Source organism: Ambystoma mexicanum, chromosome 9 (genome assembly GCF_040938575.1).
Source record: "Ambystoma mexicanum isolate Mex_15411 chromosome 9, UKY_AmexF1_1, whole genome shotgun sequence".
Classification (NCBI taxonomy): domain Eukaryota; kingdom Metazoa; phylum Chordata; class Amphibia; order Caudata; family Ambystomatidae; genus Ambystoma; species Ambystoma mexicanum.
Genome location: NC_090931.1, coordinates 130,340,095 through 130,353,580, shown reverse-complemented (window position 1 = coordinate 130,353,580; position 13,486 = coordinate 130,340,095). Strand labels below are relative to the sequence as shown.

General features: G+C 42.6%; 1 protein-coding gene across 2 annotated transcripts in view; it reads right to left on the bottom strand.

The window, feature by feature from the left end:
* Positions 1-13,486, bottom strand: part of DLAT (dihydrolipoamide S-acetyltransferase) — a 328,535-nt gene that overhangs the window by 156,407 nt on the left and 158,642 nt on the right. For both annotated transcript variants that reach the window (XM_069614289.1, XM_069614290.1), the window contains one exon: positions 2,966-3,036. In XM_069614289.1, the coding sequence (XP_069470390.1) occupies positions 2,966-3,036 (71 nt within the window). The remainder of the gene's footprint in view (positions 1-2,965; positions 3,037-13,486) is intronic.

The following is a 13,486-nucleotide window of genomic DNA, read 5'->3' as shown; positions in this document are numbered from 1 at the left end:
GGTAATTAAGTGGAGTAAAAATAATTTAGAAAAACAGCATGAAAGTTCAGGAGTGTGTTCATTAGAAAGTGCTCCTAAAACTAATCACAAGTCTTGGTGTAAAAGCAGGAAATTATACAGGAACCCAGTTTTTGGGGTGCTGGTTTTAACTTGAATCGCACAACAGTCTAAGTGATCCTCTTATACAGGTCTGTCACAAAACGATATATCTTCCCAGAACAGATTACAGAAGCAATACAACTTTTCATGTTCAAATAGCTACTCTCAACTAGAAAGAATGAAGCATTGAGACTCAAAACATCTGGTCAGGCAGAGAGATGCAGAAGGTACCACACATGTAAAATAGAGAACAAGGACCAATGTTCTGGCCCAGAGTTCTGCATTAATTATTCTCGTCTTCCTGTCCTTTTGTACAGTATATGGAGGCTATATTTCCAAGATGTGTAGTTAGCAAAATGTCAGTTCTTAATCAGTATGCATTTTTTTTTTTATAAACAAAAAGTGCTCTACAAAACCGAGACACAGATAAAAATCATTGTTTATGTCCTATATGCGATACCCCATAACTCGTAGCTAGCGCTTAAACATGGCTACCAATTCATGCAATCAAAAGTACAGCCATGATACCTGCGACGGGGGGGGGGTTAGCATTTTACTGATTGGAAAAGCAAACCACTCATCACAGCTCTCCATTCAGTAGGCGTGGTACTAAGGCCTTTAGAAGCAATTTGTAGTAGTGTGTCCAAATGACTCAATTTCTCATGTCTGCATAATTGTATGACCTCTACCTGGTCATACATTCCACATAGGAGGTTAAAGAAGAAGGGATAACAGGGAACCTTACATATGAATATATCAATACTTCAGCCAAGTTCGGGACATAAAATATCTATGCATGAAAAGTCTCTATTCCCACAACCTGTAGTACACTATAATTACATGCAGACCATATATGCAATATAGCACCTTGAGGGATTGAAAAGGCCCCAAATAGTTAGAATAGAATTGGAGTCATCAAACCAGACTTGCAGGAGTGTGCCAAGCTACTGGCGGTACCTTTTTCAGTCACTTTGAAGAAGTTCAAAAGTTAGTAGGAAGATTCCCCATAGAATAAACGATACAAAGTTCATAGGTAAGCCGCTGCCATGCTTAATAGCCAGGTAAGCACTTCTTCTACTATATAGGTGAGGACAAGGAAGCAATCGCTCAGGTTTAACCTTGGAAAATACAGAATACCATAAAGAACATAGCATTTTTCACAGGGAGACAGCATCTTGAACTCTGGACAAGGATGACCCCCCAAACAGATTAAAAGAAAAAAAGTCAGTGTATAGGACATCAGCCAAGGGAAATGATAATGAAGAAGGCACCAGGACATCACGTCTTGGGAAACCAACCAAGGAGATGCAGGGAGCTTGACAGACCAAAACATGCAGCCAGCCACAAAAAAAGGTCCATTGAATGGAGCAGTACTTGGGAGTGACCCTGAGGGATCCAAGAACGAGCTAACGAGTAGTATTGATCCACCACTCTTCCAAGGCAATGAGACTCCTTAAAACAAGGTTTTTTGTTCCAGAGGATTTCAAAAAGGGAAGCACCAGTGCCACAGCCATAAACAGTCCCAGCACGGGACAGCCATTGCTGCCAGCAAAGACGGGGCAAATCCCAGGAAGCAATACCAGCAGCCAAACTGAAAACACTGCAAAAAGTCAAACAGAGCCAGTATGCAGCCACTGTGGCCAAACCTGGACCTCTGATGCAGCAGCTCATCTTCAAAGCAGCCCTCCAGCAATTCAGATATGCACAGGGTCTCCCCCTAAACATGCACTCACTTGTGGCTAAGCCAGCCATCCAATCACAAGAAGCAGATACACAAAGATAATGCCGCCCAGCAATCAGGCTGGCATGAAAACCCCAAATTCAGGTCCACCAACAAAGGAGGTTTACTAGGATTGTCTGGGGCAGAAAACAGGTTAAGACAGTAAACCCCAATAGAGGTTTCAGGGCAAGTCTCGGTGAGCATTTGTCCACAGAATTGCCTTTTTAGGCCTGCCTCGTGCTGCCTTCAATTAAAGGGATAGCCCAAAACAAAATTGTCGAGATCAGGTCATAACAATGCATCAGGACTCTGATGGGTAAAGTGTTAGGAATGTTTTCTCTTTTAGCAACTTTCCCTCCATATTCTATGGACCCCCCCAAGCTTTTTACTTTTGTTTTTCAATGTCCTGACTTTTTACAGTGAAGTATAGCCACTCAGACTGTCAGTAGTGGGAAACTAGGTTTACCTAGTCTTTTTACTTTGTTGCCTGTTAGGGTAACTTTTTAACATTGCACAATGCATCTTCCAATGCAGTGCAATTTGTGTTTCTTTTATATGACCCTAAAGGTCAAGGACTCTAGAGGTTATGGTCTTGGTTAACCTCAATTGAACAAAACTGGACACCAGTAGTCTGCAGAAGCCAAGCCCATGATTGGAAAACACATGTTGCAGTGACACAGTTATGTGGCCAGCCTGCCTGAGAAGGGTTAAGCAATAATATAAGCTAGTTACACATCTAGTAGCACTTCTCACACCCCTACATTTATGTGTTTCCTTTTACCCAAGCCTTTGTATAGATAACTAGTTATCAACCGACTTCTACTGGACCCAATGCTGAGAATAATGTAAATTAAAGTTGAATTCTCAATAATTACACCATTTTACAATAGCATTATTACCCTTGACCAAGTCCATGTAAGCCAAAGTGATCTTTTTCTTGATGGCATTCATCGAGTGCAACCACCCATTACCCCCACAATATCCAAACACAAATTATACTAGGCTTAGAGTGAGCATCCTGCAAAGTCCAACCTCCTCTCTAAATGGCAATCCACTACACGGATACAGCACCTTAAAACACAATCATTATTAAAGTAAAGTAAGACTTACAACATTTGCAGTAGATTTGGAAAGGGTTTTACTTACAGGCACTACAACTTTTGGAGGCACAAACGTGTCAATGTCTTTCTTGGTAATTTGTCCATCAGGCCCAGTACCTGGAAAGGGAAGAATTGTTTTATGTAGTTAAACAGAACCTCTACCTTACAGCACAGTCGTGGTCATCAAAAATAAATTTAAAAAAAGAAAGAAAAACACACAAACAACTCATTACACAATCTATTAATGCTCTAAAACAGAGGACAAAAAGGCACACAAATCAGACATTTTACTCATCCAGCACTTATTTTAACTATTCTAAAGTACAACGCCATTATAGTTGTGTTTCTCATAATCAAAAACTAGTCACTCAATGGAATATACATGACCTTAATGGCAGGACATACTGTGTTCCAATGTTTCGGAAATCCCCAAATGTTAGATTTTCCTTCAACACTGTTTTCAGGCCCAGCCACCTTACTTGGTTCATAGGGTTGCCTTCAAGTTTACCAGAATGGTGGCAGAGAAGCCCTTGCCTAATGTTCAGCTTGTCAGAAGGTACAGAAAACATGATCAACACAAATTAGTAAAAAACTATAATCTGTATATGTAGAAGCCAAAAGGGGAATAATATCACTACAGTTACAGTTGAGGGAAGCTTTGCAAGATGAATCTGTACGGTAAGCACCAACCGTTTAAATCCTTCAACAGTCTTGCAAAGTCTTCAGAGACGGAGAGAATATTTAAGAGGCAAGAACAGCTTTTTCTATCTTATTCGAAAAGGGAAAAAGCAGTTCAAAGAAAGTAATTTGAACAAGGGATTGTGGAAAGCTGTGTTCTTTGCAGGAAAGATCTCACATTTGCGGTAATGTTACAACAGATGCAGTCCCAGTGATATGGTCACATTGGAAGCACTTCAGACCCATAGATCCAAAGAGGGGATCCCCAAGAGGAGAATCAAGGTGAAGAAATTGCCATCTAGCAGCACCAGAGAAAAAGGGTAAATAAATCCCAGAGTCCTGAAGGCCGTCCCATTGCAGGTGCACTGCACAGTTCCAGTGGCATGCAAGGCATAAGGTTAGGCAGAAACTCCCCCAAAGGCTTTGGCAATGGTGCACAGGGGCAGTACAGACCAACAGAACCCTGGGAAGAGGGATCAGTAAAATATTCTATGTCAACTCCGTCACGGGTCCAAACCAGCAGCACGGGAAGTAGGTGTTGGGTCTTGCGAGTTGCGTTTGCAGCTCACAGACACATGGTTTCTATGAAGTCCAAGCTCTCACGAGTCAGATTCCAAAGAGTCAGAAGACACCAGGAAAGTAGTAGTAGTATTAGTAGTAATGATGATGATCCATCCTTGGTGTTAGGACAGTTCTACAGTCCAACTAAGGGCTTCATAAACCCATATCTGAGACAGTAAAAAAACTTGACTCTTAGTGTAATGCTGTACCACCTGATAACATTTGGTAACGTAGACAGAGCAGCAAGGCTTATCTTGGGAAGGAGAAGGGGCTGCAGCTTTGTACAAAGAAATGGTAGCATACATATGGGCCAAAGAGAAACAAACACTATGGGCCTCATTACACGGATGGCGGAGAACCATGGCGCTATTAGTGCCATGGTTCATGCTGGTAAAATACCGGTACCGCCTTGGCAGAAAGGGGAATTACCGCCCCATTCCAAGATTGGCGGAGCGGTAATTCCCCCTTCCACCATTGCCCTTCCCCATTCCCATTCCCATTTTTGCCCCATAGGGCTCAATGGGAATGGTAAAGGCGCTAATTACGGTACCGCAAATTGCGGTACCGTAATTAGCTCCCTGGGTCCCTTTGCGGGTTGGTTTTTAACGCCTGCAAAAAGCAGGCGTTAAATCCCCCAACCCGCAAAGGGACCTCGTAGTAAGGCAGTAAGGATTTACCGGTATTTTACCGGTACTGGTAAATCCTTACCGCCATCCGTGTAATGAGGCCCTATGTATTGTAAAAACATTTTTTTTTAAAAGTTTTAAAATAGACCAAGATAAATCTTGGGTAAGTAAGTACTATAACATATATAAACAATCATAAAAACATAAGCAACACTTTTTGGGTAACTGCTTAAATAGTGGCTAGCACCCACAATTGTTAGAGAAATTATAGTAATAACAGTTCCACTGTTTAACTAGTAGTGGCGTGCACCAACAATTAGCACTGTAACATTTAGTTATGAAGTCACTATTTTAGAAAAGCCCTAGTACAGCTCAGGGAAAGCACAACCCAGTATTACAGTTTTAGAAGAGCAGCAGCTGTTCAAGGTCAGTATAACATATTGGTACATACCTATTACACTATTACTAATCCAGGAATAGATAGTTGGACCAATGATATTTTTCAGAAGTGTATTATACAATTCTAAGGTAAATAAGAACTCTAGCAGACTTAAGAAAGGCAAACAGCAGTCCATGGTAAGTAAGGACATATACTTTTTTGAGGGGTTACAAGCAATTCCAAGACAAGTATTAATGCCAAGACTGTTTTAGAAATGCAATAAGCAGCTCAGGGAAAGCAAAATCCAATAGTACACTTTAAGAACTCAGTTATTCAAAGTAGGTAAACACTATTGGTAATCTTTTGCACTCATTCAGTTAAGGATAATAAAACAGTATCAACACAATTACTTTTAAGAAGAATGGAACACTAAAGCAAATTATATACTTTTTAAAGGAGCAACCAGTAACTTAAAAAGTTAAGTAATAACTTTAACACTTTGCAACTTATTCTCCTCCAGAGATAGCTACAACACGAACTTGTTTACAAGTAAGTACTTTTACACTTATTATTCTTTTCAAGACAGAACCCTCATCTTTTGTTGTCTGTAGAGAGGCAGACTTACACTTAATCTCTAGTGCCCGCCCCATCACCTTTGTCATATTGGACTAGTAGCAAGAGAGCACTGTGTGTGGAACCAGGTATTGTGCTAATAACGCAATGAAGATGAGACGTTATGTACTCAGACAACCAGATCGATTGTACCCTCGCACTGACATGGTGGAAGGATGTCTGCATACACCACTGCACATAGAAGAGTTATAAGAGACATCAGACCAGAGCATAGTGACGCCATGAAGAGAAGATATAAGAACGCACTGAAACGATATGCAAATATTTGAAGATACAACTAAAGTAATGAGAAACATGTATGAAGAAAGAAATCATTACGATAAGTAATCAGTAATAAGTATACATGCAGAAACGCAAAGTAGATGAGTTACACAGAAGCTTTCTGCAGTAGAAAATATAACAGATAAAGCGGCCATGTTGAAAAGATGGACGTCAGACTCATGCTGTGAGCGACCAAAAGCTACCTCAGAAACAGACCAGAGGTGGAGCTAAAAAGGTGCCGGAACACAGTTTTGTGCAGGGAACAAAGTATGTCTATTGGCCTGGGTTCAAGGATACCACATGAAGAAATAATTGCAAGGCACAAGGTGAGTCAAAGAAGATAGGCCATGTATGCATGACATTTCTCTTTAAGCATAGAAGTAAACATTTGCAGCTGCCAAGTATTGACCAATCAAAGATGCACAAAACAAATGTCAGATTGAGCAACCATGTCTCCAGAGGCCAAGGGCAGTGATAGCACCCAATATAATTGAATCAAATCGCATCAAATAAAGGGTCGAAGTGGACAAAATCGTGGTCTCCTCGCGTGACTCGAAAACAAGGCCTTAGGATCTAACTGAAGACCGTGATGTACCTTCACCTTCTTAAAGGTCCCAGAGAAGAGTACAGTCGGCAAGGTCAACTATAAATGAGAAGCCTTGGCTGATGAGAGATGGTAGACTAATTGGGCAAGTGGGTAGCAGTCCAACGTTCTGTGCACCTAGGTATCATTTTGCTTATGTGCTGCTAACAGGCCGAAGGTCCAAGGTCGGGAGAGGATGCCAACCAATCACAAGGGCTTATGCAATAGTGAGTATACCGTTTTACAGGGGCCAATCCGCAGTTATACTGCCATAATATGTATTATACGCAGTAAGAAGGAAGTTCATGACATGCCTGCCAGATAAAGGGCAGCCAATGATGTTACTAACTCTTATAGAAACTATAAGTAGCAATGTTCCCATAACCAATCCCTCCGTCTGATAGATTTTGCCATGTAGGATGATGTCATAACTGACGCACATCGAGGTATAAAGCCTTTGTGTAACCAAAAATTTAATTTAGAGTGTCTGGACTAGGATTTGTTGTTCGCCAGGTTTCCCTACTTTATTGAGGTAATAATAAGATAGTATTCAGCCATATTCTTTGAGTCCATCTGGTTATTTGGTTCAGAGATCATTGATTATGGTAATCCCATTCTGCACAAAAGAACGCTCAAAAGGTGTTGCTGCACATTTTGGTAGCGGTGCGGATGGTTTAGATCCAAACCCTCGGATGCACCACGTCTTCCACCATCTGCCGGAAGAAAGCAGAGTTTCCTGTGGTAGTAAAACACGTGTGACCTGAGACGGTTGGCAGGTGCCCCTTTGAAGAAATTCCTGTCCAGTCCCCACAGACGCCCCATGGACTGAAGGTGAAGTGGTCGACTGGGGAAGAGTCGATACCGAAGAGTTCAAACTTAAATATATATATCTCGAAACAGAGCATTATTTAAGGAATTCCTGCAGCTACATCCAAAGAAGGGAGTGCGACACTCCAAAATGGAGTAAAATCAGAGTGTGCACACGTGTTTGGGCGTTTTTGAAAAGAAATATCAGTATAAAAAAAATATTGACGTGTTTTGTATTAAGTGCTGATAAAAATAGGTTGAAAGCTTAAAAACTAAGAACGATAGCAATACAATTGGACAAGGTTATTAGGCCGTAGTAAAGCAAGCGGTTGGCGCCAATCAAACATAGGACGATAGTATTTGAGGAGAAAGAATAAAATCCTTAAATTATCGAAAATTATAACAAACAAAGAGATAAAATGGATATTATTGTATATGCTTGGAAATAGTTTCAAGAAATAGATTTTTGGAAATAGGCGGCGATTGATGGTGCTGGCCTGAAGTGGTTATTGTAGTGTGATTCAATAATAAACAAAGAAAAGCTGGTAAGTATTGACAGTTAAAAACAACTTGTCATTACGGGGGGCACTCCCCTTTACAACTATGCAGGACATGACCAAGATGCACACAAGATTATAAAGTACCACGTGGAGTGGGTAAACGGCACTACTAATAAAACTCATGCTGTGGCCTAAAGAAGGCTCATTATCAAAAACAGTACTGCGACACAACATATTTGCATGCTACATATACAGGGAAGAAGCTACAGGAAAGGTTAGCTGTTTTAGAACTATGGGAAATGTATCAGAGTGAGAGAGAAGACCAGCCTGAGGAGGAGTGGATGCTTAATCAGCATTAAGAGAAGTCCGTAGCGCCCTCAGCTCCTCTTTCTCCTCCTAAAAACGACAATGGAAAATAAACAGGGAATTTATCCACTAAAGGAATTAAAAGCAGCGGCAGGGTATGTTATTTATTCGGATTTGTAAAGCGCGCAGCAGCCCTAGGGCATCATGGCGCTTGTTACATACATAGCTTAGTTACTTATACATGATCCAACATACGCACCTCCTGCTTATAATAGTGAAGATAGCATGAAGAAAGGCGACAAAGAGCGTGATGAGAGAAAGGACAGATCGAAATAGAAGAGGAAGTCAGGAGAGAAGAAAGAAAGCAAGTGGAATGGCAATAATACAAAACAAGTGGATGGGAGGACAGATATTACTTAAATTAGACAGAAAGGGCATTTACATGGTTAAGGAAAGAGGAAGAAAAGGAAACGAGAAAGGCCATACATGGAAGAGAAAGAAAGAAGAAGTTAAGAGGAACATAAAAAAGAGAAAGAGTAGATGAGAAGAAACGTGAAGAAATAGAAGCGCAAACATTGAAAGAATGTAGGATACAAAGAAGGTGAGAGGAAGAAGAGAAAAAAAGAAGAGAAGGGAAGAAATGAGAAGGTGTAGGGGTCAAAAAGATGATGTAATAGGTCATAATATTAATAGAAGTACGATACCCATTAAAGCAAGAGAGCGATGGGAAGAAGAGGATCACAACAACCCCACAGGGAGCTGCAAGGGACACCGAGAATACAGACATGAGCCGATGAGCATGAGGAAGAAGGCATAGGGAAAAGAATTGGGGATTTATTTAGACCGAGAGAAGGGTGGTTATGAGGCTATGGGGAGGGTCACAGGACCTTCACCAAAGGAAACCGGAGAGAGACTAGATCTTGATGACAAGCAAAGGGATAATAGCCATACAAATTGGGGTATGTCAGATGGAGAGGGAGGACAATGAGAAAGCATGAAGAGAAGATGCATGCAATTATTCCAATGATACCAGCATAGATAGAGGCGGGCAGGGGGTTGGGGGGCGGGGCTAAAATGGTCAGACCTAAAAGACCCCTAAGAAAAAACACCAGAACCTATACCATATTCAGGACGTCCCGCAGCACGGTCGCATAGTGCACAGGATATGCCCCAGGTTAAGATCACTACACCAGGAAGACGACGAATGGGGAAAACTAGCCCCACATGGAAGACAGTGTAGGGGGATATGATTTTGGAGAAGGATTTCCCGTTATTGGAGAAAGGGGAGGACGACCACAATATACTCTGACTGCAAATGGATAAAGACAATTTGAAATGTAAATGACCTAGTTTGACTGCAGGTGCGGGAAAAATGATGTGAGTTCAAAATAATTACAGTTGCTGGCGTAAAAGACCTACTGGTAGCTATTCCAGGGGATAGAGCTAACAACATTTGGAAACAAGCAGAATATACGAGTGTAACAGCATAGCACATGACATGGCGGAGTGCCATTTAATAATTGTAGGGCAGATATAGATATTTGAGGAGACTTAGAGTACAGTATCCTGACACATCAGACAGGGGTGCAATTATGACAAGAAAAAAGCGAGAGGACAAAGATCCTGTTGCTTTTATTCAGGAAATTCAAGAGTTGGTATTTTGAGACGAGAGAACCGTGGGATAAAACAGGGCATAATTTTATCATATTTGATGTCAGGGACTGCCTGGGCCAGTGCAACGGCAGATGAAGAAACAGATAGGAATGGAAGTAAAGCCATAGCCTGAAATACAGGTGACCATCGTACATCATTGTCGATTGTTGCAAAACAAAAATAAGAAAGATGAGAGTAGAAAGCTGGAGGAAACAAAGTTAGTCCAGAACAAATTGTCAAAGTTTGCTATAGAAGGAGCAGTGTGGACGAGTGGTGAAGGTGTGGCCACACATGGAACACAGTCAGCAGAGCAAGGTAATGTAGTGCATTCTATGGATCGGAGTGGGTACCATTTTTGGCCACAAGGTAAAGGGAATGGACTTGGAGGACAAGGTGGATTTGAAAACCCTCAAGGGGAGGAGGATTTAATGGGGGACAACCACAGCAATGTTGGAATTGTGGGAAAACAGGACATATAGCCCAAACGTGTAGAAGTAGTGGCGGCATACAACAAAATTGGCAAGCTCCAAGTTAAAGTGTATCCTGACTCCACCTATGTGACGACAACCATACACACAGGGCTGTCACGTTGGAAAAGGAGGTGTTTCCTCAGAGCAGACGGCCCTCCAGTGCAAGATGTATCCCAATTGGCAAGCTCATTAAAGTACTAAAGTTCCCATTGGCTATCGCTGTTGTGAAAGGCGCAGCCCATACTAAAGGGACAGACACAATTTCTGGCAGTAACGAAGCCCCAGACGTAGAGGCCAAAAGAGCAGCATATTTTTCAAAAATTCTGGTTTTGAATTACAAGATATTAAGCAAGGGTCAGAAAAATGTATGATAATGCAGGAAGGATTTAATGCAGGAAGGATTATTGTAAGGTTAATTGAGTTGCAAGGTTGAGCCCCACAGGAAAGACAGGATTTATGGAAGAAACACGGATGTTCTTTATTGCACACTGAAACTATATGGCGACAGGACGGCACTGGAAAGCAAGTTATGCCTCTAGCATTATTGAAGGTGGCACTGGCGCAGCTTCACCACCCCACACACACACACCACTAGAAAGAGTCTTGCTTGAATGATCACAGAAGACTGGTTCACACCAAATTTGTTACAACTTGTTGCAGTTTATTGTAAATTGCCTTGTGTGCCAGAAATTTACAGCAGGCACACCTTGCGGTGCGAGGACCAATCCCTAGACCCAATGGTTCGTTTCAGCATCTACCTATAGATTATGTGGATATGTTACAAGTATATAATGGTTCCAGGTACGTCTGAGTGGTAGCATATCCCTTTTCCAGGATGATTGAGGCAGGTCCATGCACGCACCCCGACAATAATTTGCATGGAAATAGCGCTACAAGCCCTCGGGCATCTGAGCGCTGCTTACCCATGGTGTGTGGTGCTCATTTATCGACTGCAGAAGGATGAAAGGCTGAGTTTGGCCCAACCCGAATTCGAACTTGCGTCGGCAGGCTCAGCACAGATGTGAAAGTGAGCGATCTACTCGCTGTGCTTTCTGACCAGCGATCTGACCCTCGATGCCAAATGCGCTGCAAGTTTCTTGTGCGTGAGGTGTTTCCCCAGATGAGGTGTGTGCGAAGTCCAGCGGTCGGATAACGGGCCCCATTTTGTAAACAAATTGTTTGAACTGATAGTTCTTCTATTAGGCATAAAACAAGTTTTCCTCTTCCTATCATCAACAAGCGAATCTGTGAGGAGCTAAACTGACTTCTTAAAGAAAGAATAGCAAAAATCAAAATTACTCTAAGGGATGGTTACATTGCCTACCCTTTGCCTCGTTTGTCCGGAGAAATCAGCCTGGCTCAGACCTCCAGCTAACTCCTCATGAGTTGGTGACTGGACAAAGTATGAGGGCATCACTTGTTCCACCCACTCAGATAAAAACTGACACCCACAGTGTAGCAAAAACGTTAAGTGATTAGATGCATGGTTATTTAACAAATATACCGCTAGTATTTCTTAACAGATCAAGAACCGGACGGAGGGGGTCAAAGAAAATTGAAGAAGACAGCCAACAGTTGATCCCATTGATTTGCTCCAACAGCCTAGTTTATACACAGGTGACCAAGTTCTAGTAAAAAGTTTCGTCCACACTTTCAAACAAGCACTGCTTTGAAGGACCATACATAGTAGAGGTGTTGGTGGTGGGTGTTCGGGAGAATTCTCAGAAATGTGTTCATTCCCTTTACCTTAGAGACCCCCAGCAACTTTGCTGGATTTTGAGGACTTGATTTTTTTTCCCTTGCGAGAGAGACCCTTTTCCCCACTCTCTTGTACTTTAATGTGATTTTGTACACTGTTTCTTTTTGGTTGTGGAGTCTGAAACTCCATAGGCATCATCTTTTACATTGTGTCACATATCACCTTCATTGCAGTGGCACAGGGAAGTCTTTCAGATTTTCCAAAGGTTGAAATGCCTTCACTGGGATAAACTACTTTTTCCCAGAGCAGTAAAGTGAAATTGACTTTACTTACATTTGTAACTTTCTAGACCCAGCACACACTATCTTACAATAGGGTGCTGGAGGGGTTACCTAGTATCCCCCTTTGACTAGCTTCTCGTGTAACATTTTTAGGTTACCCTTTCCTCGCTGAATGGCTGGTGGCAGTGGTTTACTTTTTACTACCATTATGGGATTTTACTGAAGGCTGCGTTCGCAGCCACAGTGAAGCACCCATGGGTGCCATTTTTGTCAAAATGGCCCGGGTCGTCTTTTTTTCGCAATTTCTTTGTGGAAAGATCCTTCTTGAGATTTACTCTGTGCACCAAACCAGGTTTGGTCCCTTTGTTCATTTTGCCTTTAGCCGGATTCACGGGTGAAGCCAGTCTCTGGCTCCAGGGTATCTGCCTGAGGCAGGAAGCAAGGGAGGTACCTGAAACTCCCTGCGCTTAGTTTCCTGGGAGACAGGAATGCACTTTTAGGTGATTGGCCAGCTGGCTGTCCAGCAAGGAAAGCCACCCTGCTGGGTGACTGACAGCTAGGCTGGAATGAATGGGAGCAAGCTGCATAAAAAGGCAAGGTTTTTTGGCTTGGAAGGCAGAGTCCACCACTGGACAAAGGAATCCAAAGAAGAACTTGAAGAGGACGCCTGCTGCCACTCCTGGACCCTTGGTTTGCCCGGTGAAGCCCTGCTGCTGTGCTGAAACTCCAAATTCATATCGACAGAGAAGGCCCTACAAGGACGACTTCGCCCTTTGAGTTGGTGGGACCAATCAACTCCAAAGTAAGCCACCTGGACCTCCTCTCGAAGCTGGTAGAGTTTCCACTGCAGTCGCTGTTGGAACTGGAGAGCCAGGGAGAGGAACACCAGTTTCTGTGCGTTGCTTTTAAGCTGTCCAAGAACTCCAGGAAGATCCTCCGGACTCCCAGGAAGCAGGACTGACCGAGCCTGAGCCCCCGCAACAGAGTGCGGAACCCCAGATTCAAGGAAAGCCCATTTCGACAGCCAGGAACCGTAGTGTTGCTATTTACGGTAGATGCAAGGAGCTGAAACACCGAAGTGCCACTTGTTTGAAGTTGCAAGCGGTGACTGTCCAACGGCAGTGCCGGAG